Source organism: Vanessa atalanta, chromosome 14 (assembly GCF_905147765.1).
Source record: "Vanessa atalanta chromosome 14, ilVanAtal1.2, whole genome shotgun sequence".
In the NCBI taxonomy this organism is placed as follows: domain Eukaryota; kingdom Metazoa; phylum Arthropoda; class Insecta; order Lepidoptera; family Nymphalidae; genus Vanessa; species Vanessa atalanta.
In genome coordinates this window covers 5,739,426-5,766,107 of record NC_061884.1, presented here as the reverse complement: position 1 = coordinate 5,766,107, position 26,682 = coordinate 5,739,426, and the positions used below count along the sequence as shown (strand labels likewise).

At 32.0% G+C, this 26,682-nt stretch overlaps 2 protein-coding genes across 2 annotated transcripts in view; both read left to right on the top strand.

Annotated features, from left to right (window-relative positions):
- LOC125068611 (serine/threonine-protein kinase SIK2) overlaps nt 1-20,633 on the top strand; it is a 40,354-nt gene extending 19,721 nt beyond the window's left edge. The window contains exons 4-9 of the mRNA XM_047677832.1: nt 4,292-4,407; nt 5,218-5,388; nt 6,883-7,006; nt 16,179-16,408; nt 16,830-16,996; nt 17,237-20,633. Of these exons, the coding sequence (XP_047533788.1) occupies nt 4,292-4,407; nt 5,218-5,388; nt 6,883-7,006; nt 16,179-16,408; nt 16,830-16,996; nt 17,237-19,679 (3,251 nt within the window). The 3' untranslated portion in view covers nt 19,680-20,633. The remainder of the gene's footprint in view (nt 1-4,291; nt 4,408-5,217; nt 5,389-6,882; nt 7,007-16,178; nt 16,409-16,829; nt 16,997-17,236) is intronic.
- Nucleotides 20,634-24,416: 3,783 nt separating this feature from the next.
- On the top strand, nt 24,417-26,672 carry LOC125068788 (methylenetetrahydrofolate reductase). The gene is made up of 3 exons (XM_047678100.1): nt 24,417-24,500; nt 24,700-25,029; nt 26,182-26,672. Exons 2-3 carry the CDS (start codon nt 24,711-24,713, stop codon nt 26,670-26,672), a joined length of 810 nt encoding a protein of 269 aa, XP_047534056.1. The 5' UTR covers nt 24,417-24,500; nt 24,700-24,710.
- Nucleotides 26,673-26,682: the final 10 nt, after the last annotated feature.

Sequence of the window (26,682 nt, the reverse complement as noted above, 5' to 3'; positions counted from 1 at the left end):
ATCTAAGTAGGTTGTATTATAAATTCGAACGTGAGTTTGTTTATTTGCCTTTTATGTCTGAACTCCTCAAACAATAATCATAAAATTTTACATATACCTTTTAGAAAAGGACATAAGGTACCTACTACTGATACCCCACAAGAAATAATATATGATATTTCAACTTTTAAAAATTCGATTTAATTGTATTGAAGATTAAAAAGTTCTACTAAAGACTTCTATATTGGCATATTTTTAATTAAATTTAGCGTTGGTTTTTCTCCGTGGGTCAGTCCCCGGGTTAAATGAATAATAATGATTAATAATTGGCTGTCTCGACCGGCGACCCTCGTTACTGGCATTATTCTTCAATGGTAATGTCCACCCGTTTATTATAAAAATATTGCCTTTCAAATTGAAATATATGATATAGATATTCTTTGCCTAATAATTGAAGGTTAATGGGCTAAATTCATGAATATATTAACGAAATGTGCAATAATATTTTAAATGTTGTCGTTAACCAGCCAAGCAAAACGGGTATTCGGATAAAAATTACGAAGGTTAAATAAGTAAGTTTCCTGGAATATTTCAATAGATACTGTTATTTATTTTTAAGTCTCTATTTTAATAACAGAAATAGATGTACATAAAAAGTACCTTTCGACTGGGATTTATCGTAAATAAACATGTTTAGAAATATAATTATCAGAGTCATTGAATAAATAATTTGTATTCATTGTAATTCTAAGACTTGTTTACGATCAGATTATCGATGAATAAGCATGATAATATCACAAATTCGTCTCAGCTTATTTGGATATATATGTTCAACCTACGCGAAAAGTTAAATATGGAAAGAGTAGGAGTATATTATAATCACGAGTTGCCTTATAATGTTAATGTTTCATAAGTTTTGAAATCATACTTGGAAATCGTAATATTTTCTGTAGTTTTAATATTTTCGTTAGTAATAAAATATTTATGGTATGGTTTTTTGAGACAGCACAGTTTATAATTTCAGTTAGAGAAGTAACAGATTCTTCAGCAGATTGCATGAATGTGCTTTAGCATCTATATTAGTTGGCTTATAATTAGCCATCGAAATTCCAAACAAAATAAGATTAGATTAAAGAATTTCTAACATTATACTAACTGTAATCAAAATATTATTTATTCAAGTAGGCTCATAAAAGCACTTTTGAATTGTCATGTTACAGTGTTGAATTAAAGGTAAAGCTATCACCGGTTCAGAAAGTAGATCCTACCGATGAGAACCGGCAAGAAACTCAGTAGTTACTCTTTTTCAATTCAATCATTTCATTCAATTACATTTTTATACATCCTGCCTAGAAATCAATAAATACAAGTCCACGCTTTTTTATATCTGTGATACCGGCATATCCAAAAGCTCTTTCCATTAATAAGTGCCAACAATATATAAAAGTCTTATCTTATATTCCTTAATATCAACTAGAAAGAGAATTGATCCAAGAAAATGACATCGGAGAACCCTCTAAGTAATTAAGTACTTACGTAATAACCAATTATATCTACTTACAGTTGTATATACTATTTCAAAGTCTTATGAACTTTGAAAATAGTATGTACAACCATCAGTAGATACAATATAATCGAGCGGAGATTAGTTTAGTAAGAAAAATATTTTTCTATATTACAAGGCATTTTATAAATAGAAACATAAAACTTTAACTTGTATTCTTTTATTTAACTTTTTATAATTTATGAGAGTTTTGTCAGTCAAAATTATGGTTTTTAAAATATATTAAAATATAATTTGAAAACTATTACATTTACACAATGTGTAAATGGAAATGTTTTCATTCGCTTAATATATAATATCAAAAGTCGTATAAAATACTAGAAAAATCTAACACGAGATGCAATATTCCCCGAAATAAAGTAACCTCGACATCGATTAAGGACGCCCAAAGACGCAAGTTCTTTGACGCTTTGTAATGACGTAAGCTGGCGTGCAATGACGTCACTGGCTGCCGGGGTTGCAGGCTAGGGGGGTGGGGAAGCAGTATCGCATACAGCTGACGATGAAACCCTCCGTCATGAATACCCGTTCTCTACTGTATATTCATTTAAGTTTATAATCTAAACATCACGAAATCGTGTCATGAAAATTACTATTTCGCACAGCTGTCGTAACCGGCTATTATGATGATACTAATTTGCAAAACTATAATAATATGACAGGAGTGCATTAATCTTCGTTTGTAACATTAAATTGTATCTTCAATGTAATAGTGTTATGCGAAATGATTACGTACGTAACAATATAAAATTGATTTGAGCGTTAATATTAACAGCGACCTGTTAAATAATTTTCCGGTGACAGACATTCATCACAATTGATTATATCTTCCTATTGATAGAAATATTTCTCTCGTGTTGGCAATTTACAAGCTGATTAGAAATATTATAGAGAAAAAAAGAGTCTACTTATAAGTTATGATTTATTGTAACTAGAAGATTGCTTAATACTTACTTTATATTGGTTTTATTTGCATATTAAAAATTAGCAACCATATTTTTATTCTTCAATATTTTTTCTAAGATTAAATAAATATATATATTACAAGACACATTTTTATTATATCACTAAAAAATAATAAAAAATTTAACTATAAAGGCGATATGGCTATATTTATTTGATCGTATACGTTATTATATATATAATATGACTTTAAAATGATCGGTAGATATTTTATGTTAGAAACAAACACTTTAGTATGCTAAAATAGATTGAGGGGATGCAACGTCGCCCTTTAAATCAATATAAATCAAGATTAAATAAATCCAGTTCCAAACGGCATTGCTGTTGCTAAGAGATGAAAATAAGGCGATTTTAATATACTTTTTGTTTTATTGCGGACCTGAAAATGTAAAGTGTCTCTTACAAATTTTACTGGTATTCATCGTGGCCTCGCTTATGCAGATTTGACGGTACTTTTATAACAATCTTCACGCATCGCTTTTAAAGTATTTGTGCATCTCAAACTGCTTCGTGGAAATGTTAAGTAAATGTTAAGTTAAGTAAAAATTGAGTAAAGTTTGCGGAAGCATTTATCTCTTTTGGTTTTTAATTTAGTACACAATAAAGACGAGAATCTCTTGAGAGTTCTTCTGACGCTTATGAAAATCAATATAGAACCTTCACTCGCGTTTAAAAATATTAAATATTTATTTTAGGCTAAATAATTCACATATTTGTCGAGGAAGGTTATGTCGGAAACATTTAATGCCATGCTAGCTACTTGCGGGAGCGTTGGGCGGATGAATAATTTATACAAATGCACCTGTGCCCGCTGATGTCATTCGGAACAAAATCGAAAAATAAATGTAGATAGAATTAAATATAGTACTTAGTTTAATCACTTAATCATGAAGCACATATTCCGTTTTCATTTAAATGTAAAGCGAATCGCCGTTAATATTAATAACGCGTTAATATATTCAATATTGTGTTTGTTTATTAAATGTCTGTTTTATAAAAATATTACCATTAAAATGTTATTGCATCAAATAAAATAAAACTTAGCAATATAGCATTGACGTAAGTCAGTATATCGTTATAATATAATTATTACTTTTTATTATAATGCAATCCTATTTAAGACTTTCATGTTTTAACATCAATGATGTAATTGTATGTTGAGCTATTAAGTTAATTCTTATATTAATTAAGGTTAATAAAGAGTTCTTAATTTTAAATTTATTTTTTAACTAAATTAATTTCCATAAGAAACTATGATTTAAAACGGATTCATCTTTCATTTAAGAATAATTTATTTTTATTCTTCCAATGAACTAATTATTTTTTTATAATTTGCTTAAAAAATAATAAAAAACGAGAACCAAAAGATCGTTTTTCTATTTAATAAGCAAATTTAACGATACGATTTCAAACATGTAAATAACATTATATACAATTCCATTTTAACTTATATACATATGTACATATAATCAATACAAACTCTATAAACTATCACAAAATACAAAATATTTTGTGATAACATATTTGCTTAAAAAATTTATACATAGAAAAAGAATTCAGTTACTAGAGTTATGAATTATGTACTAGAATAGAATATAAATTACTATCACTACTTGCTTATATTGTGTATTTATACCTAAATCTTTTAGTCACCGATAAACGTTATTATAATACATACGTACCTAATATATTTAGTATTATTATATTAAAGTCTAAACTATTTTATTATTCTCGTGTCTCGTGTTTGTTTGAAATAAAGCTATTGTCAAATTCAATTTGTTTTAGATTACATAGCGAGGTATGGCCGGATGGCGGAGCAAGCGGCGCGGCGCAAGTTCTGGCAAATCTTATCCGCTGTGGAATATTGCCACGAAAGGCGGATTGTACACAGGGATCTCAAGGTTGGTGTATTCAGAAATGTTATTATTCAATTTTTGTCAGAATATCGTCTTGTTTTTAGAAATATACTTTAGTAAGTTTATTATCTTAGTTTCTTTTACTATGTTCAGAAAATTGTAAACAAATACAAATGCCTTTCGTTGGTTATTCTCAGATCAGGATATTTATTTTTCCAGAACCGGTTGTAGATTTTTGTTTGGACTATCAATAAAAAAGTGATTGAATTTGAATATACTACAAGTATGAGTCGATAAGTTAAACTTTAGACAATATAAAATTAAGTAATTTGTGTAAATTAAAAGTACAGAAATATTTTTTATTTAAGTATGATACATATTTTATCTTATATAAATATTTGAGAACTTGACAGTACACAAAATTTTAACGTTAAGATAACAACGGAAGCAGTTGCTTTTGTCGGTTAAGCTTGGATGGGAAGGATTATATATGTACTTATACGTATGTTTCGTAACGTATTTTCCGAAGTAATACAAATATAAATTTTATGAAGCCTTTAATCTCTATATTGACAAGTTAAATAATTAATCAATTCATAATTGAAACGTTATAAGTAGAGAAAGAAGGCTTTCATACTTTTAAAAAAAAATATACTTACGTTATACTAGGCTTTGTAAACATATAAAAATAAAACTAAATGCTATGACGTGCTAAGATAATTTCGTTAAAAGTATACATAGTGTTTTCTATACAAGTGTTTCTAAAATCGTGTTCCAAAATATTGTAATGGATCTCATTCTTATCTAATCGGAGCACGTGTATAGGTGTTGAACGATCTAACTTTTCTCATTTAGGCGGAGAACTTGTTACTGGACGCGAATATGAATATCAAGATCGCCGACTTCGGGTTCAGCAACTATTATGCGACGGGGGAGCTTCTGGCGACGTGGTGTGGGTCTCCGCCGTACGCCGCGCCCGAAGTCTTCGAGGGAAAACGTTACACCGGCCCTGAAATTGACATATGGGTATGTTATTGCTTTTCTTTTGTTACTGTTTCTTAAGAAATTACATCGTTGGCATAGTTTTATATATACTGGATCTTTACTTTTATCGTCTAAGACACCGATATAAGAAAGAATATATACTATACATAAGGAGTATGTTTTTTTATAAATTATCTATTGTTTAGCCTTAACCTTTTTGTGTTGTATATATGCATCATTTTTTCAAAAAGTCGTCGAAGTAGTTATTGTCAAATATTGCATTTATACTAATATACTTTGAAACTGAATACATTCTCAAATGAACAGCTTATAAGTGTCCCAATGCTAGGAAAAAGCGTCCTCCCCTGTTGAATAGAAGTTTTATAGCTTATTCCACCATGTACTAAATTTAATGATTATAGGTCATTAAATAAACAAAAGCTGGTTAATATTTGTTAAGTTTAATTTCTTAAATTTATGAAATAGTCTGAGAAAATACATTTTAGATATTTTTTAAAGTATTCATTCAACTTACAAGAGTTTTTTAATTCTGTAATAAGACTAAGGACGTTAATACTATTATTTTATGACTCTCGTGTAAATAGATAAAATGCTTTAAGATAATAAAGTAAGAAATTGACTTTGTATAACATGATGGACGGTTTGACGCAAATTAAGTAAATTAAGGGAGCTAATATTATTTTTATGATTTTGCATTTTATTTAAACTCAATAAAATTCTTGTTTAGATGCCTACTGGTTTCAAATTTTAGTCTTTAAATTTAACAAAATAAGGATGTATTGAATCTATGTTATAATTTTACGGTATATTTAATAAGACTGGTAGCATTTGCCTTGATGTTTTTTTAATACGAAACGTTCGCAGTTTACTCGTAACGAGCTGCTTTAATTTCCTTTCGAAATAATTTATGCCTTTTAAATGCTATTAACGTTGCTAGTGAGCTAAAAGAACCGTTTCATTTAAGAAAATCTTGTATAATAAGAAATAAATTATGAAATTAAACAGATGTGCAAAACTGCACTTTGAAGGTTTCTCGTCTGGTATTGGGGGAATTTATGAGCTTTAATCATTAGACGTTATACGATTTGAGGTATGAAATCATTTATTATGATGTTTAACATTTTATATCGGATAAATAAAACCATCAAGAACACTCTGTTCGGTCTATTTAAAAATAATTAATTATAAAAATAAATAACACCGTTGTCAAAAATTAACTAAAAATAAAATAATGTGTCTGTAAAAATATACCTCGTAATGATTCTGACGATATTCAATACGTTGAAATCTCTTGAGTCATATAAAAGTTATGACGGAATAAAGAAATTACAAACAAACCTGAATCTTTACTCCCGTCTAGTGATATTTTCTGTGAATGATGACTAGATTAAGTGATACCTTATTGCCGAATGTATTGAATCGGTCGTACAATTAATATTTTCGTAGTAATTATCCGAGTAGTGGCGTCAAAAGACTATCTTACGTATTCCACTTCAAGATGTGAATGGTTTTCAGAGCCTCGGGGTAGTGCTGTATGTGTTGGTGTGCGGGGCGCTTCCTTTCGACGGCTCTACCCTTCAATCGCTAAGGGACAGAGTGCTTTCTGGAAGGTTTAGAATACCCTACTTTATGAGCGAAGGTAAGTGATATTGTGTGTTTTAATGTTTTCTTTTGTTATTTCCTTGCAACATGATCATCATTATTATTATTTCGTTATTTGCGTATATTTTTCACACATCCTAACCTAACGACGTATAAAAATATCATCTATATTAAGCCTTTAATAAATATTAGATCAAAAAAGAAAACAACATTAATGGGTACATTCGAAATAGTAAATGGCATTGTTATAAACAAGAAGCCTGAAACTGGATTAATAAACTAACGAACTAATCCAAAGTAATTTACTTCGCAAGTTGGAGAGATTTAATGCGGATGGATCTTGACAGACACATTGCTAAATGGAAATTGTCTCCCTTGCTCTTATGAAACTAAAGGTCGAAAACTTTAAATACAAGCCGTAGAACTAGTGTTACGAAATAGGTCATTAAGTATGCGTGTAGAATATTTATTTTGTTATCGTAATTACGTTCTATTTCTATTGTGGCCAATCGATTAACAACGTTCGATTTATTTTTATCGACATTTATTGTTATTTAATTTCTATATGTGTAAAATAAGCAAAAGTTTCTTATTTTTTTTTCTGTAAACTGTGGCTTTATATCTAGCGACTAGACCAACGACGCGGTCAAAATAAAAGTAATTTTGCAACAAGAAACTGTCGATGCTTGATGAATGGTACTGAAAAAACTCACACAACACTTCTTGTTTCAATTGCATCTGTAGTGTTATGAATTATTTGATTTTTTTTTTTAATATATAATTATTTGGTGCTTGTAAGCAAGAACCTTATACGTGACCTTTTATATGACCTTAAATACGTGCACCCTTTCAATATTATCAGTAATATCACGTAAACAAAATTCTTTTAAGATTTGGGAATCTGCGACCTTCGCAAAGACATAAGTGTTCTTTGAATAAATGCATATATATATCTTTATATCGCGATTCAGTAGTTTAAAAGTCATTCGTTTGCCAAGTTTAATGTAATTGAATAGCCCTTCTGTTTTACGAATGCTTGTCATACATAATTTATTTTCATGAACGGATTTTCTTTCATACTTTATTGCAACCTTCACTGAAATCGAATCGGCCCTATAACTTACAAAATAGGAATTATTTTAACATGTTATTTGTATTGAAGTTGTGAATTTTGTATCGATCAATTATATAATTGAATCGACATTTGATAAAAAATATATTTTTTTTTAGAAACTAATAATATTATAAGTATAATAATTTAGGCATTTAAAAAAAGGGCGCAAACATCGGTGATATTATTAGTCAATATTAACAAAGTATCAAGCAGTAATGAGTGGAAAATTTATTGGTTTTCGCTATTATATTATATTTATTTTATACGTATTTTATTGTATAACTGTATGCGTAATGTAACTGTGTGTTACTTTAAAAAATGACAAATAACTTTCATAACAACTTCAGCTTTTACCCCGAGATATAAACCCGAGATTGGACTTAACGCGATCGTTATATGAAGTAAAGGAATTTCTGAGCAAAAACAAGTCAGTTTCGCATTCCAGATCAAAATGAAACAGTCAAGTACATAGAAAACGGCAACGCAGTTTGTGTTAACTACGATAGCAATGTTTGTTGTAAATAAATCTATATCAAACCTTACAGGTTTAATGAATGATTGGAAATTGAGAAACATACCACAAATTCGTATTTACGAATCTTTAAAATAACTTAAGCATTTATAGATGTTTATTATTAATAATACAATATAATCGATGAACATGACATTTAACAAATGACAACAATATTTCACAATAATTGTTTAATTTTTGAGTACATTAATGACTTGTTGTTTAAGTATTTTTAAATCGACGTCCAGTTGAAGGTTAATGATAATAAGGTTGTATTATCGTGAATCTTCCTAACCAAAAATTACAGATAAAAAATAATGAAATCGATAAGCTACTCGATAATGTACTTGCGTCATCACCTTGTTCAATCATGCATCCCGCAGACCCGGCTCGTAAACATTACGTTTTCATAAACTAGAAAATTATTATGTGCGAAACAGACTATAAAAATGTTTTGCATTATTTTTTGTCTTGTTCACATAGATACACATATCTATATCGATATCTCTACACTCTACAGATACCATACATCGAATTTGGAATCTAAACTGATTATTGAATGAATTTATTAGACTTAATATGAATGAAGCCACCTAAAATATGTATGATTTTTCAGTTTTGCTTTTCTAAAAAAATACATATTTTTTACGGGTCGCTGCTTTAACACATTTCTGAATATACTGTGTGACGTGATGTAATATAATGTAACTCCGAGTACGGCCGTGAAATCTCAAATCAAATGCGATATACTATGAGAGTACATACAATAATAAATAATATATAAAGGTACTTTTGTCCCTTTAAATCTTTAGTTTTAAAATCAATTGTCAATTCCTAACTATGCGAAAGTGAGTTTATTTGTTTGTTGTTAACGCTTTCACGTTTGTACTACTCAACCGATTATCATATATTATGCATACGTGTTCATATGGCTGAAGACGAGGCGTAACGCCTGCCCCGTACATGAGAACGCAGCCGCGATCAGACCCTAGTATGACTTTAACGTTACAAACGATGAATACAAATAAAAATATTGCTCTTGAGTTGCTTGAAATTTTACTCTTGTAACATGTTGTTTGACATGAATATTTCAAAAACTATTTTGAAGTAAAAATCTTAAGGTGTTGACTGATATTTGCACTTAAAAGTAGCAGCTGTGTCAAATACGACATGGCTATTAACTCTTTATGTCGCTATAAATGCATGTTGTCTGACGATAATCGTGTACAGAGCTAATATTTTACGACAAATACGTCAAAATGTATTGAATTCTGAATTTATTACCGAGGTAACTTTTACGTAATACGACCGAGATGAACTACCATCTGATAATGGCGTTAATTGTTATTTCATATTGTCCCTCCTTCTTTATGAAGTGAACAAATAGATCTTCGTAATTAATTGCCAAGCAAGCTTATTATTGTTACAGCAGTTCTTTTGTTTTACAATATGTATTAAAAGTAATCATTATCAGCGTAGCTTCTGTACGTGACAGTTGACAATAGTTCCCCAATGTTATCGAGATAAAATTACAAGATCTATCTATCTAACATCTATTCATATGATAAAAAATAAAAATATGAAATATGTACTAAGTTTTTCTGCAATTTTTCTTTACCACTCTTAAAAATATATGTATAATACGCTAATATGGAAGTTCGTATAAAAAAATGATACTATCACACCCAAATAGCTGTGTTGCTATCTCTTTCTAAAAAAAGGCGTCATCTGATATGTATATATTAAAAAATATAAACATTATATGTAGATATCTTAAGTTTTTTATATATACTTCACAGCTGTAAATATTTGAGTATGAGTAAAAGTAGGTAAAATAAGACACGACGCTTTTTCAGTGCATTTGCTTCTGTTCATTCAGTAAACACCTTGATGCTGATGACGGTCGTGCCAAAAATAGTATTATTGACGCCTTCTACGTACGCTGAAACGTCAAGCATAGGTTTGACGCAAGAAATGTTAATGACTTTATATAAACATACTGAATTTATGAACAATACTGAGTATAGAAATATTAGAATAATAATAAATTTAATAATAAAAAAATATATATATTTTATGACAAACATTGCTTGTTTCTTGCTAAGTTCATTGTACATTCAATAGGTACGTGTGTATTTATCTAAAGTCTATCATTTATTTTATCGACGATTGTAACAGAACAGTTGCAAAAAGTATTATTTCGTTGTTGTAAAAGACCTTATGGACAACATGGGAAAAGAAAGAGGCAGTTAGAAAAAAAGACCTAGTGCCTCTAGTATCAAGTGGTACCTACTATTTTATTTAAAAGGCTGCTGTATATTGTAGACTCTATTTATCCCTAGAGTCTTGGCCTTGCCCGACTAACGCTGGAGGCAGCGAGTCTGCTAAAGGAAAAACCTTATGAGATACGTGACTTGAATTCCCAAAATGTAGAATGCATATTTAAATATATAGCACTATTATAACACTTGAAATAATGCAATTCATAAAAGTGTAATCGACCTCTGACTTTTGCTGAAAGTTGTTTTCGTAGTTTAGGAGCAAATAAGCAAATTCGTAATAGTTGGCACCAACGATATCAGAAGGACAGACAGCATAATTACAAGACATTTTATTTCACATGGCATGGCGACGCATTGACGGTAAAAGAAGTTTATTTAATTTATGGCTGTGACAATTTACTGAATCAAAAGATTTTCTATCAAGCTTTAGGTAGATTCAATTAATATATATATTTTAATTAGTTCGCTGTAATTAGTTGCGTAGAACATTAATAACCAAATGAATCGTTGCCTCTATTTACACACAATATTGCAAATTAACAGTCAATTAAACACATGATATATATGTATTTTCTTGAAATGTTTATAACTGCAAGTTTTGCAATTATAACCAATGATATCCGACTATGATGTTTACTGGGTTGAAAAATATAATATCGAGTTTCAACACAGTTCGCGCACAATAAGCTCATCCATCCAGTTATCGACTACTATTCACGTTGTGTAACCAGCCAATTTGAGTAATTTATGCTAGCAATACTGGGTCGTATCACACTTCAGTAATGTCAAGAAAGAGCTATACTTTATATATACCAATCACGTAATATAAATTTAATTTTGCCCATTATTAAATTTAAATCTTATGTTGAAAACATTAACAAGACATAAGGGATTTATTACACATTACTTAAATATATAAGTTATTTATACACGGGACTTGTAAATCTAAAAAAGGTAATCGTAAAATTATTAATTAAAAAAAATTAGTAAATACTAAGTTTGTTGCCGATTTTTGTCGATACAATGTTCAATCCGAACAGGGAGCAGCTTTACATTGAATTTAATCTTGAATATCAAAAGTGCTTTTATGGGCCTACTCTTAATGATCGATGGCTTACTCAAACAAATAGTATTGATTTTGATCTCACGGACACAACAATTTTCTTTTCTTCGAAAACTAAAATAGTCTTATTCTATTAGGTTAACTCAAATCGATTGAAGACAGTTTATAGAAAAATACAAAAATATATTTGTTTATATAAGTTGCAGAAAAATGGGTTAATATTCAATTTAAAAAAAAAAAATAACACTTAGGTATCGCGTCACTTATTGCTTTTTTTATGTGATATGTACCCACGGGTTGTTTAAACTGAAGTATGTATTCATGTTGCAAAATTAAAATGTTTTACACCTAACGGGCTCACCTGACTCCATACGCAAGGTAATTTATGAATAATTCATATTCCTTAAAGAATGAGCGCATCTTGGAAATTTTCCAGTGAACTTAGAAGTTTAGGGGACTCGATAATTTATAAATCGTTAAAGAATTACATTGGAATCTGGAGTTCTATGGTGACATACTTTAAACAATTTTGATATTTTCTTTCACTTTATACGATTGTTATAAAAAAAAACACACACAGAAAATATCGTTTAAGAAATTAACATTGGAATGAGAAAATCCGTATATGTTACGCCAGTGAAGCAATTAACACGCGACGATCTTGATACGCTAACTTATGTGCAAATGCATTACATATGATAAATACAAACCCGTTTCAACGAAGAGTGATTCTTTATTGTTTTAATTTATTATTTTATAAATTAGTGACTTAATGGTAAGTGGGTACCTTATGCGATATACATTACACCTTCGATTTTGTTGATATTTGCGATGTTATATCTCTTGTGCACACGCAGTCACGTACTCTTTTTTACTCACTCTCCAAACATTCAACTCGGCAAAGCAAAGTTTTGATGCTTTAATTGGTGGTTTTGTATGTGAGGTAATCTGCGGAACTAATGGTCCATTTCTATGATTTTTTTCATTGGTAGAAAGCCAGATTATTCCCGAGTGCTATAAGGTATCAATTATATTTCTATCACATCGTTTTGTTTGTTACTAAATTGTACCCTTGCGAAGCCGGGGCTGTTGCTAGTAATAAATAAAATACTCTTATTTTGTTATTACTAATGTGAGTAATTAATAATATAATTAATATATAAATTTCGTGTAGATACAATAATGATTTATTATTTTTATTTATAATTATGATATAAGCATGTTTGTAAATACGCGCTCAGCGGTCACAAGAGTCGTTAATAATAAAAAAGATTTTTTGTCTAAGCTTAATTATGCATTTTAAATTTTTTATCAGTTTTATAGCACATTTTATATTAAATTTTAAATACTTTGCACCAGATTAGCATCGTTAATACCAATGTTAGTTAAAATATTTGACGATGTATTTATGAGTATTAATCTTTTTAGAATTAAAATGTATTGTACCGATTTAAAGGACTCGATTCTTACAAAGTTAATATATTGGTCTAATCCCAATAATTTAATCGATGACAGAAAGAAAATTTAAATGAAAAAACACGAATATATTCCTGTACCTAAACAGATTTATGATATATTGTGGTTTTGCATAAAAATATATTATTTTCTAATTAAATTCTGAATAAGATGAAAGATTCGAAGTGCGTCACAAGTGTCGTGTTTACATTTTATGTTTTATGGCCAGCGATTAGTTGCTGGCAAGCATCAGTGACCGCCGGTGACGGCGCGGCGGCTTCGCTCGTAAAACTGCACCAAGTTCATGGCACAACATGGCTTACGGCGCCCACTGGCTTTCCACGATTTTATTAAATAACACCCGCACATTTTTCACACGATTGCGTCAATGGTCAGGCAGAGCACGCGATATTTGCGTCCGAGCGATTATTAATAGAATCGCCTGGCGAAAACTTCACTAGTCATCGATTTTATTTTAGGAGGAAATGAACCAAGTAAATAAAATAGTACGAAATTACTCCAAGTTGATGCGCGGCGTGTTTTGTTTTGCGCAAACTGCAGGATTTGGACGCACATTCTATTTCGCGCGCGCTATAATTAAGCGAATATTTATAATTGAATTCGTCACTCCAATCGAAACTATGTTTTGTTTAAAGCTAAGTAAAGATATCCTCCTCTCGCTAAGAATGATATATTTACATAAGATTATTTTCGGTGGATACGGGATTTATTTATTCATCGACGGGCGTCATTCTCTTTCAGCATAAGAAAGCCATTACCCATATTTTAGTTTGAATGACGCATTTGAATATTTTTATATATAAAATAATTACAGATGATCTTTTCCAAATATATGTCCAGTAGCTACTTTGTTCAAGAGACATTACGAACTTTTAATGATTGAAGAGTACATGTAAAAGGCAATCGGAATAAAAAAAAAAGTTTTATAACTTCTAAATAATTTCGTCAAAATTAATTCGTGAAGAAACTTTTCAAATCTAACGAGGTGATTATAAGATAAAAAGTATTTAAAAGAAAACATTGATTAAATAATATTAATTACTTTTTTTTTAATTTTTTTTTTTTTTTTCATATTAACCGGTTTATATTTTGTTTGTATAATTAAATACAAACGAAATATTAACCAGTATATAACTAATAATTAGAAAAACCATGTATGTATTTAATTTGTTTATAATCTTATCAAAAATCGAATTTTCCGAAATATCGATTATTATTTTTTTATAAGACAGAGAAAATATTCTATTATATATTGCTGAATTGACGACGGCGAATATTTATGGCATTAGTGTACTCACGTTATAACCAGTAGCTTGAGCGTTTGACAAATATTTACTATATCGCCTGACGCCTAAGATATTATCTACTGCATATTTAACATATTTGTTAGATGTACGATATTCAAATTAGGTCTCAGATATAGTCTCATACTGCTAGAATGTATAGGGTTTTACTGAATATATGTACCTATATTAATAATAAGTACGTTTTTGTATCTCACCCTGATTATGTTATTTGGATATTGTTTCGTTTTGAATATATTTTAAATGATGAGGGAATATTTGTGTATAGTTGTAACTTACCATTGTAAAACTAAAACTAACACGGAGATTCTAAAAGATTCATTATCAGCTTTTGTTTACGTCATTCTAACGTAGTCACGTTATAGACTCAGTGCCTATACAAGTACAATTAAGATCAAACGATAAAAAATACGTAAATAGCAATAACTAAAAACGATATATTAGTTTATATGTTCACTTTACCTTTAGAGGAACATCGTGTGCTCAAGGAATGTCGATTATAAAAACAGACGAAATGAGTAATTTATATATTTTTCTAACGTTTTGTTGTTTTGTTAGTAACTGTACGCGTTACGCTATTTTGTTAGTAGTGTGTCATCAATAACACTTAATAGGTCTGTATCAGGAATTACTCAAGGACCTTTTTGGTCAATTAACTACCGAACAAGGGCTTCCGGACGACGACTATTGATTAAAAAAGAAAAATATTTGTTTTATTTTCTTCAAATGAATACGTTATATATAAACTTTTCTGTTGCGAGCAATGCGGTATGTTTTTTGTTATGCTTTAGCTAATGTGATATGTGTGACGTAAATGTGAACCATTTTCACGAGTCGATGGCTATGATACGAGTACAATGCCAAGGCGTCTTTTCCGTCATTCGTGTCCCCTGACCTTTTCGATGGGGTTGAAGCGCTACCTCGCCTTCGAATGACGTCATTAAGTTACGCTCGAACGTGATACTGGAGAATAAATATTGGATTATCCTATTTAATTTTGCGTCAGAGTATAATTTTAAATAGGAATTCCTAGTGTAATAATTAAAACGTTCCTGTATAGAGAATATGAGTATATTGATCTGGGTTAGGCGGTAGGTTTAACGGTCTAACAATAGAGCTCGATTTTTTGTTTTCACGATTGAAAATGATTGATTATATGTACCCTGGGTGTAAAGATGAGATTTTCAAATTCTTCGTGACGTCCCGAAACCTTGAATTTACTAAATAATAATAATATCATTTTCAGTTATTGTTATTTTATTACTTACTAGCTAAACCTGCTATACCTACGGGAAATTTGTAAAACTTTACCTATAGGACATGTCCATCCCCGGGACTCAAAACTATCACCACACCAAATTTCACTAAAAAATCAGTCAGCATTTGTATTATTAGTAGAGAATAGTATAGTTTTTGCACTATTAATTATATAATGATATATTTGTATTTAAAATTTCAGACTGCGAGTCATTAATTCGCAAGATGCTAGTCCTTGAACCAATGAAGCGGTATACTATAGACCAAATCAAGAAACACCGTTGGATGGCAGCGGAGCCTTACACGGTACCTTCTATAACCGCAGACCCGATGAGGAGCCCTGCGCATGTCGCACATCACACTCAAGAGCCAAATGAACAAGTGCTTCGGCTCATGCAGAGCTTGGGAATTGATCCAGTCAAAACTAAAGAAGTAAGTTAAATTACCACCATATTTCATTCACACAATTGTTTTCGGTATTATTATTATTTAATAAATAAAATATGTTCATTTTCATGATGATTATAACGTTTATTATTAAAACAAGCAAAAAAGCGCGTCAACAAAATGTAAACATCAAACAACTAAGTGTAACTATCAAAACAAAAGAAACTAAAGCTAACGTCACTAGATATATTATTAGACATGATATAGATAAAATATAATTGCTTATTAGTCGTTACGATACATTGTATTAGTAATAAGGCAGATTGTTTTACAAAATATTAATCAAGTACACGATATTCTCAAATAAAAGAAGTAGCCGTGGTCAAAATTTCGTATCCGAATAGATCAGTTAGTAGAGGACTCCAGCAAACCTGGGGTATCACGACACAATTTCTTTCACCACCAGAGTCTTCGCTCGAACAGTTACGACCATCACGCGGCCATCTACCTGCTGCTGCTGGAGCGTCTGCGCGCACGCGCGGGCGACTCCCGTAGGCCCACGCGCCGGCCCTCGTCCGTCGCGGACCAGGCGCTGGCCAGAGAGAACGACGCACGACGGGAACACCATAATAGGTTCGACTTTTTAATTTTACATACAATGATATTCGCTTATGTTCTTTACCAAATATTTGTGACAGTGGAAAAATTACGAACTCGTAATTCTTGAAGCCTCGAAGTCGACTGACACCACCCGGTGAATAAAATGGATGGAGTTGGGCATAAAAAAGTAGCCTGTCCTTTCATGGGTGTCAAGTTTGCTATATTTTATTTTGATTTTTTAGTTTATTTGAATTATTTTGTCTTACTTTTCAGATTGCTGCATGCAGGTGAACAATCGAGAGATTTCAACAGAGCGACAGCCGCTCCAGCTGCACCGGCCGATGCCTCATCAGCGGAAACGCAGCGGCTGCTGTCCCTAGCGGGTGTAAACATGACCGAGCAGAGACTTCTCCAGCGAAGTTCTGACCCTTCGGAAACGCACCGAAGTTTTCTAGTCGCAAATCTCGAAGCCACAAGGAATCAGGAAACGGACTCCACGAGGCTGCTCTCCTTAAGAAATGTCGATGTTTCTCAATCGAATCAAAGGCTAGGTGCAAAGTTGAGTGATACAACGGTCCCGACGCATAGACTGCTCGCGTCTGCGTACGAGCAACAGCAAAATATACTTAAACAGTCTAGCGAAGATTGCCGACGTCTATTACAGCAGTCGACCACAGTGGGGCCAGAAACACACAAAGCCACCACAGACGGTAGACTTTTGACTTCGTCGAGTTTTGATTCGAAATGCGCCATCGATGGCGGTAGAGGTGCATCGGCAACAGATCATAGTGTAATAGCTAATTTTCTCCAAAACTCCGCTTCAGCGACTAATTTTAGCGTAGAGACCATGAAATTACCGAATTCCACTACATTTACAATGTGTTCCGAAGCAGCGAAACTTATGAACACATTACAACAATCGCCATTACCTCTAAAGGGTACTGTAACTTTAAGCACTAGTCCGATACCCTCTCAGTTTACAGATACGAAACTGAGTAGTGTTTTAGAACAACCAAAGCCACTTGAATCAAGTAGACTAGTTTCTCAAGCACAACAACAAGAACTTAATCGGTTACAGAACAGTACACCTCCGTTTAAGGATTACATGAACCACCATCTTCCAAGTTATTCCTACCTTCAGACAACAGTCGTACCGCCTGTGACGGAATCGAATTATTCTGCTACGTTGGCACCGAACGATTTTTTACCCAATACTCTCTATAGACCTGATAGTAAATTTTCTCTGAATAGATATACAACGGGTCAGGCGTTTAATCAGGTTCTTCCTACTGGTACAACTGAACCGACAAAATTTCAACAACAATATTCATCATCGACCGATGAGGGTTGCGAGACAGATATGGAAGATGTTCCAAACATTCAAAGTGGAGTACCGAACAGGTTGAGCTCCTACGCTAGTTCGAGTTCTAGTAGTGGTGTAGTGACTTTTTTTAATAACAAAAGCCTCAGTCAAAATCTTAGTTGTGATTCCTCGCAGAGTAATTTCTCCACTTTCGAGAGTATCGATTATCAGTTGTCCGATTGTTCAAACGATTTAGCCAGCAGTCTACCCAGTTGCACGTCCAATGATGATAAGCTAGCTTACGAGAATAGTTCCCTAGTTAATACTAGTCCTATGCACCCATGTGTTTATATATCTTCGTATAATAATAAAACGACTGGCACTGGATTTATCGCCCGACATAATCCTATCAACTACCAGTCCGCCAATAAGAACTGTACTCGGGCAATAACGCGAAGTCCCGTGGATTTCAGAGAAGGTCGGCGCGCCAGTGACGGTCTCGTTGCACAACAAGCGGCACAGTCTAATGATACACAAAAAAATACCCTAGCTTTTAATAGTCAAAGGTTAAATGAAAACTGCAAAGCGAAAGGTGTCCTAGAGCTTCATCTCGTGCAGAAAGAAGCGCAAAAACTTAAAACGCAATATCAGTCGTCGCTTCCGGCCGAGGAGATGACACAGAGACAGATTCAGCACAACCAGTTTGCGGCAAGTTTTACCCCGCATTTCTTGGATACCAAAAACCCTACCTCTAAACGTATAAGCCTTCCCGAAACATTCAATTATTCGAGTACCTCGCCTCCTATGCCGGCTAGTCCGAAAATGGTCGCCGCTCTTCAAGACAGCTCAGACTTGACACACGGGGCGTCCCTGTCGCAGGTCAGCAAACCACCGCTTCAGCAGCAACTGATGCAACACAGGTTGTTCCAACAGAAACGACAGCTGCTTCAGAAACAGATGACTCCGCCCAACCTGTCCGCCCACGAAATGAGCGCCCTCCACAGCCTACAAGTCGGCCTGAGCCGACGGCAGATGCTCAGGCAGCAGAGCTACAAGATCGCTCAGCAACAACAGATCCTTCCGCCGCTCCCGCTGACCGAGACCGAGAACAGGGACCTACTCGCATTTCAGGCGATAGTCGAGGACCCGAATCGGATAAAGGGCAAGGAGGAGGGCGGGGAGGAGGCCAAGTTCACGTACCAGGGCTCGATGGACATAAGCGTGCACAAGGAGAGGCTCGGCAACGAGAACTGGTCCAACCTACCGTCCAGCCTGCAGAGCGCGTGCCAGATCTCGGAGCTGGCGGGCCGGCGCGAGGACGGCGACGCGGACGCGCCCCTGTGGCCGGGCCAGTGGAACTCCGCGCTGTTCCAGCCGCAGGCCTGCTTCCAGGTATTCCAACAGATCAACTAGTAGATCTCCACCTAGGAGTAGTCGTAGTGTCGGTAGTGTCGATAGTGTCGATAGTGTCGATATTTGCACGTTCCACATTGCGCACGTCTGTGACTTTCAAAAACTCTTACATGCGAGTATATTAACTGTTTTGCTGCTATATTAATAATAAATGATGTACATTTTATGTAATATGCGCATGTAGAGCGTGCTAAGCGAACCGATCTGTATTAATCTGTGGAGGGTCGACTTGCCGCAGCCGCATCGAATGGTCTCATCGTCTCACTGTAGTCGTATTCGTTAGTGATGAAGCTGAACATGATACTGATGATTGTAAATCACCGAAGGCATGAACTCTAGAATGCATGACAATAACTAGTGCTTTAAAATAAATAGTCTCGTTAAATCACCATTTTTATATAAACTGCCGATAAGTAAGATGAATAAATTTTAATAATCATTTCACTACAATACGATATTGTTTATAGTTGTAAAATGTTTATACAGTTTTATCAATGTTTATATGTATAACTTTGATTGTATTCAATTATTCAATTTATACTCAAAACATGCAAGATTATCCTTCATCATCCATTCCTATTAATGAGTACTGACGTACGAAACTTCTAATATTTTACAAATTCCAATACTTTTAAATTGACTTGCCAAATATTGTATTATGATAAATGTATATCAATAAATTGCATTTTGTAATGTATTGCAAGCATCACTTAAAATGTTCCTACATATTTATTCATAATAATCCCAACAGTACATAATTTCGATTAGTTATAAGTAAATATTTATTATGGCCACTATAGATAACGTCAGTCGAAAAATTCGTTTTCTTTGTGAAAGTCTGTATACAGGTTTTTATTATTATTTGCTAACTATAACTGTAAATCTATGTAAGATGTGATAGCTTTACTTAGAAGCAAGTTTTATTTAAAATACAAGTAAATGTAAAATTTATAAGTTCCTTGTTTTATTTTATCACCTTATTATTTGGCTTCTTATTAGATCACGTGACAGCATGCACACTTAGAGAAATTGCAATAGTATAAAATACCGCTAATTTTATATCTAAATTTTAAACAAGGTAATGAAATTCCTTTTAAAAATGAAACTGAATTTCAGCATTAATTCCCAGATGGCACCGAATTTTGTGAAATTTCATCCCTATGGAATTCTAATGTGATCAAATACAAATTACCTTCAAAGGGTCGCGATTAAACAAAAACTGATTTCTTAATTATCATTGGATTTATTATTGTTATTTGAATAATTTAATCAAAATATTTTAAAAATAACCATTTATAGATAGTAATATATAATAGTTTTTATTTTTAATAGGCTATTTGACTGGTTTTTAAAATGCATTTTATATTATTTAGTAGAGGTTAAGGAACCCAGTGAAAGATTTTTTTTAATTGTAGTACATATTTGCTGAAAAATATCAAAATAAAAATTCCATATTTAAATAGCGCGCGAAAACGCGACTTTGACAATATGGCGCTGCAAGGGGGTCGGTAACTTCACTTGCCTGTATTGTAATCTGTGGCACATAAAATCCACATACAGTAAGCAAACGAGGTTAATAAGCAAGTGACGACATCATAAGCCCGACCAATCGGGATCGTTTTGTGTCAGGTGACTAACGTTTAAAAAAATGCATTTTTATTTATGGGTTCTTGAATAAATTAATTATTATTTTCAACTTTCGTTGATAAATAACCATTTTTAAACTCATAATATATACTGATTACAATAATTGACACTTTATTTTTCGCATTGTCAAATAGCCTATTTTATCGCAATCCATGAATCGCCTTATTATGCAAATAGTATTGTTAAAATCAGCCGACTCTTTACCGGATACACTTTTTCCGCCAATTCCTCCCTCCCGCTAATGTAATTTAGTTTAGGTACACTTAAATAAGCATGGGTCTTGACTACACTGCCAATTATTACTCCATTTCACTATATACAGAGTCACAGAAACATTGATTTGTTATTCAGATAATACAATTACCGAGTTATTTTACTAGTAAGTCACATTTACATTTTACATTTAAAATAAACATCCCCCAATAACTGAGCAAAATCAAGTTATGAAATGTCATGATGTCACCAGAGCTGTATAAAGTCACCAAGTACCGGCTATACTTTGTGGAGATGTTTAATTGAATATGTACAAATACATTGCAATTATTGTTATTTCAGTCCAACTGGCAAGGCCACAGCCTACCACCATCAACCAACATGCTGCCTCTAAGCGAGAGCCCTATTCTGGAATTAACGGAGCAAATGGAGTCAATATAAATAATGAGTTATATTCTACTATGGCGCTATGAATATTTATTTAATGAATATTTTTTAAAACAAGTGTAACAAACACTTAATACACATGAAAAATAATTCATACGATTAATGTTTTTTTTTTGTCAAAAGTCTTTATATTTGCACCTAGATAAATTTTAACATAAATTTAAACGAACCAATTAATGTAATACGGTATTGTTAACACGTTATAACTTATGAACATATATTGCAACTAAAATAATAAGCTCCATTCCAACTGTATTCATACATTCCAACGTTATCATGCTAAAACTTATTAGAAATGCAAAATAATCCTGTGAAATTTGCTACTGCATGGGATCTGTATTCCTAAATAAATGTTAAATTGATATCTAATAGTGATAAGCAATGCGACAATATGAAGATAGGTTAAATTGTTACACCTAATTAAAATATTTTTATTGAATTGCATTTATTTGCGATAGTCACTTGCGTAAATGAAATAGTTTTGAAAAACATATTCCTGCCTACATATAAAATACCATCCTGGTTAAGTCAACTAGAATATAGATTTAGTATTAGCAACACTAATAAAAAGTGAAAAATAGTCTTCTCATAAAAAATAATCCACATCGAATATTATAAACAGACCAACATGATTTTGAAATGTTCATAGGAGTATAGATTACGTTTTAAAACAATAAAAAATTCAACATGACAGCTCAAGTGACTATGGCATATAGAGTCCCTGTATATAAAACTACCTCCTAAAAATATTTTTTGTAAAACAAGACTGAATTCAGTGTCAATTCAGATCAGTGGCCCGTTCACGACCATCGCCGGGTATTACGAAGTACTGTGTATAACGAAAAAAGTTGTTCCGTTAAAAAAAATATGTACCCATGTGTTAAATAGATGTGTGTGATCATGTTCGTAGAAACGTCATATTATTCCCTAACTAGATTTTTTATAATAAATTAGACATATCAATTTTGTATGTATAGGTATTTGAATTTCAGGTTGAAAAAACTGTTTTGTTTTATTTTACGACTGACAGCTGACACTTACTAAATTTGATGTTTTTGGTAATAATATTATAGTTACTATTTCCTAATACATTACTGGAATTTGATAAGTATAATGGAGCACGTTTATATTCGACCTCCTCATCGAGATTAGTATTAACCTAAAAAGAAAACGCTGACTTAGAATGTATTCAATAATCGCTTGCGTACTAACATTACACATCACTACTTAATTTATTGTCAGCAAAGGAATAGCTGTTGAATTTTAGATGTAAATCATTATAATAACCGTTAAAGGTTTACGAAGCTTTATCGAACAATAACAATAACTTACATACGTAAGAAACGTTACATTTTAGTAGGTATTTAAACTTATTTAGTAGGACGTAGTATATAGGTGTTTGGAAGCTTTTACACAAATAGAAATATTGCCACTGTATTATAATCCGTCATTATTGATTAACCTTCACGTTAAACTCGTTTATTTTTAAGAATATAGTTATTAGTTACGTAGATGATTTTATATTATTTGATGAAATAAGAATGTAGGGTTTTAAAGCATCACACTCCGCTTTAAATCATCTGAAGTACATACCTAACTTTTGAAATAGTAATACATTCGTCCAAAATAGAAATATGGAATAAAATCCATATCTTGACTTACCGTCACTTGAGGCCTACCTGACCTGTTAGGCTGCTGGTTATTTAGATAAAAGGACATTATTTAGATAAAGGGCCTATCAGTGACGTAATATGCTTTTAAAATTCCGATTGAGAAAAATTATATTCCCTATTACAGCTGAGTGTGAAATAGGTATGTTTATTACATCAAATTATGTTATTGTGATAACTTTTGATTCGAAAATATAGATTTGATGCAGCCTGATGATGATCGACTTTTGAATTCTGGAATGTTCTCAAATTATAGATCGATACCAATTTTTTTTTTATTAAATACTCAATTGGTTGCATCAAATCCACAATTTCTAGTGGATTTCGTTTGTGCAATTTCGGTTGTGATACTGCCATTGACGACTACAATTGTTTGTAACAATGTATCTATCTAGGAAATTCGAAATACAATACTTCACTATAATTCCTGTCTTTTATTGTAAAATGTTTATATTTTATTGATGTTTATCATTATATTGGGGTATAAACTTTATATAAACGTACCTTTATTGTGTTTTTTAATATCTGCATTATTCAAGAGTTAAAAGGTTTACGCTTTCAATAAATAATACGATAATTTTACTTATAGTATGCTTTAAGATGTGAAAATAACCTAGATATTCTTTCCAAACGTTATGCAATAATACTATATATTTACGTTACTCTTCTAAACTTATCTTTAAATTATTTAATAATAATCTGCTCTTAAAGTAGTAAATTACTGGCAGCATTATTTTGTATCGTAGTGACAAGTCACGAAGGACAGTCGCACACATTATTTAAAAATTATTTACATGATTCGTCGTATTTAGTGACCTATCATAACCTAATTTTTTTATTCGAGGTGAGTATGATAGGTTATTTTTTAAAATTCCTTCTATGTAAATTTTATGAATATTACACGATTTTATTATATAAGTAATTTTGCTTAAATGAGTAATATTTTTTTTATTTCTTATCAGTATCAGTAATATATTTTTTATATTATCATTTAACGATATGACAACGAACTGTACTAATTAAACTTTATTACTCGTTTCCAGTATTCAAAACCATGTTACCTAAAATAACAGAACTACTTAAAAATGTTCAAGACATATCTTATTCATTTGAAGTAACGCCAGACATAGCGGAAGAGGAATTAGACAACTTTGACTTGGAACCGTTGTTCTTTTCTATAACATGGCATGCTCAGACGCACCAGTGTATAAATTTAGAAATTGCCCCATTAAAGCTAGCCAACTATTTACGAAGTAAAGGCAAGAATGTATTATTGCATATCTCTTGTACTAATATGAGGAGAGATTATGTAAACATGTTATTGACGACTTTACAAGATAAAGGGATATGTAATCTGTTTATTATTTTAGGAGGTGGGTTAAAAATATTATAAATTCGTAATAAGTATATATAATTATATTGATGTAAATTATAACAATTAAAAAAAAATAAGTAGTTAGCTTTGTGCCAGCTCGTCTAGTACCAACGTGAGGAGAAAAATGAGTAAGTACCAACCACTCATGAGATATTCCACAGTATGATTGAATTCCTGTTTGAAGTGTGAGTGAGCCAATGTAAGTACAAGCACAACCGATATAACATTGTAGCTCCCAAGGTTGGTTGCGCAAAGGCGATGTAAGGAATGATAATAATCCAATGTCCTTATCAGGTGGCCGTTCACCTACATAAATTATAAAAAAATAAAAATATTTGAAATATATATTTTTTAGCTTGCCGGAGTTTGAGCCCGCAAGCTTCGGTTATGGTTCAAGTGTGTGATCACTGGGCCATTTCAGTTATACTAGAACACCATATATATATATATACTATATATATATATATATACTATACTATTGGACATCACATACATTACTCTGATCCCAATGTAAGTAGCTAAAGCACTTGTGTTATGGAAATCAGAAGTAACGACGGTACTACAAACACCCAGACCCAAGACAACATAGAAAACTAATGAACTTTTTCTACATCGACTCGGCCGGGAATCGAACCCGGGACCTCGGAGTGGCGTACCCATGAAAACCGGTGTACACACTACTCGACCACGGAGGTCGTCAACACCATGAGTTTTATTTATTTTTATTGCTGTATATGTGTATTATTATCACTATTCAGTTATTATCTTATTTAATTACTACTATACTGATTATTATTCTAGAGTTAAAAACATAACAATTCGTAATAAATAGTATAATTGTGTATGTCTAAATTTTAGTGACCTTGCGTAGACGCCAGAAGGCTATGTTAGAGTAGGATCTATGACTAAGGAGTCTGTAGTAATAATCAGTATATAGTATAAGTAGATAAGAAGACAAAAACGTAATAGTGATTATAATACACATATATTGAAAAACATGTTTTATTTTTAATGTCTTGGGTGAAGGTGACTACTCACCATCAAAGGGGCTTAGGGGCTTCTAGTATAAATAAAATAAAAACATACCTTAAATACAGAAAAATAATAAGTTTTTTTTTAATAAATATATTCATTTTTCTAATCTTTTCAGAAAATTTTGATCCTAGCAGATCAGATTTTAAGAGTAGTCAAGAGCTAATTATACATGTCAGAGAGCGCACTGGAAATTATTTTTGTATTGGAGTTGCTGGATTTCCAAATTGCGATGACAAATTGTCGCATTTGAAGGACAAAGTTGACAGCGGAGCTGATTTTATTTTAACACAGGCATTTTTTGAACATAAAATTTATGAACGTTACATAATTAAATGTAGAGAAGTAGGTATTAATGTACCTATTGTACCTGGAATATTTCCTTTTGAGACAAAAGGAGAATTAGCGGGTTTTACTGACTTATGTAAAGTACGCGTAACAAACAATTTAATAAAGAAGCTTGAAAATATTTCTGGAATAGAAGTGGTTGCAAGATTAATTAACGATATGCTAGAACAACTTCATGTTAAGCATTTTCATATATTTACTTTAAATAAATTGCCAAGAACGGCGAATCTGATCGGTAAAATAAATTCAATTATTAAATAAAAGGTATTAA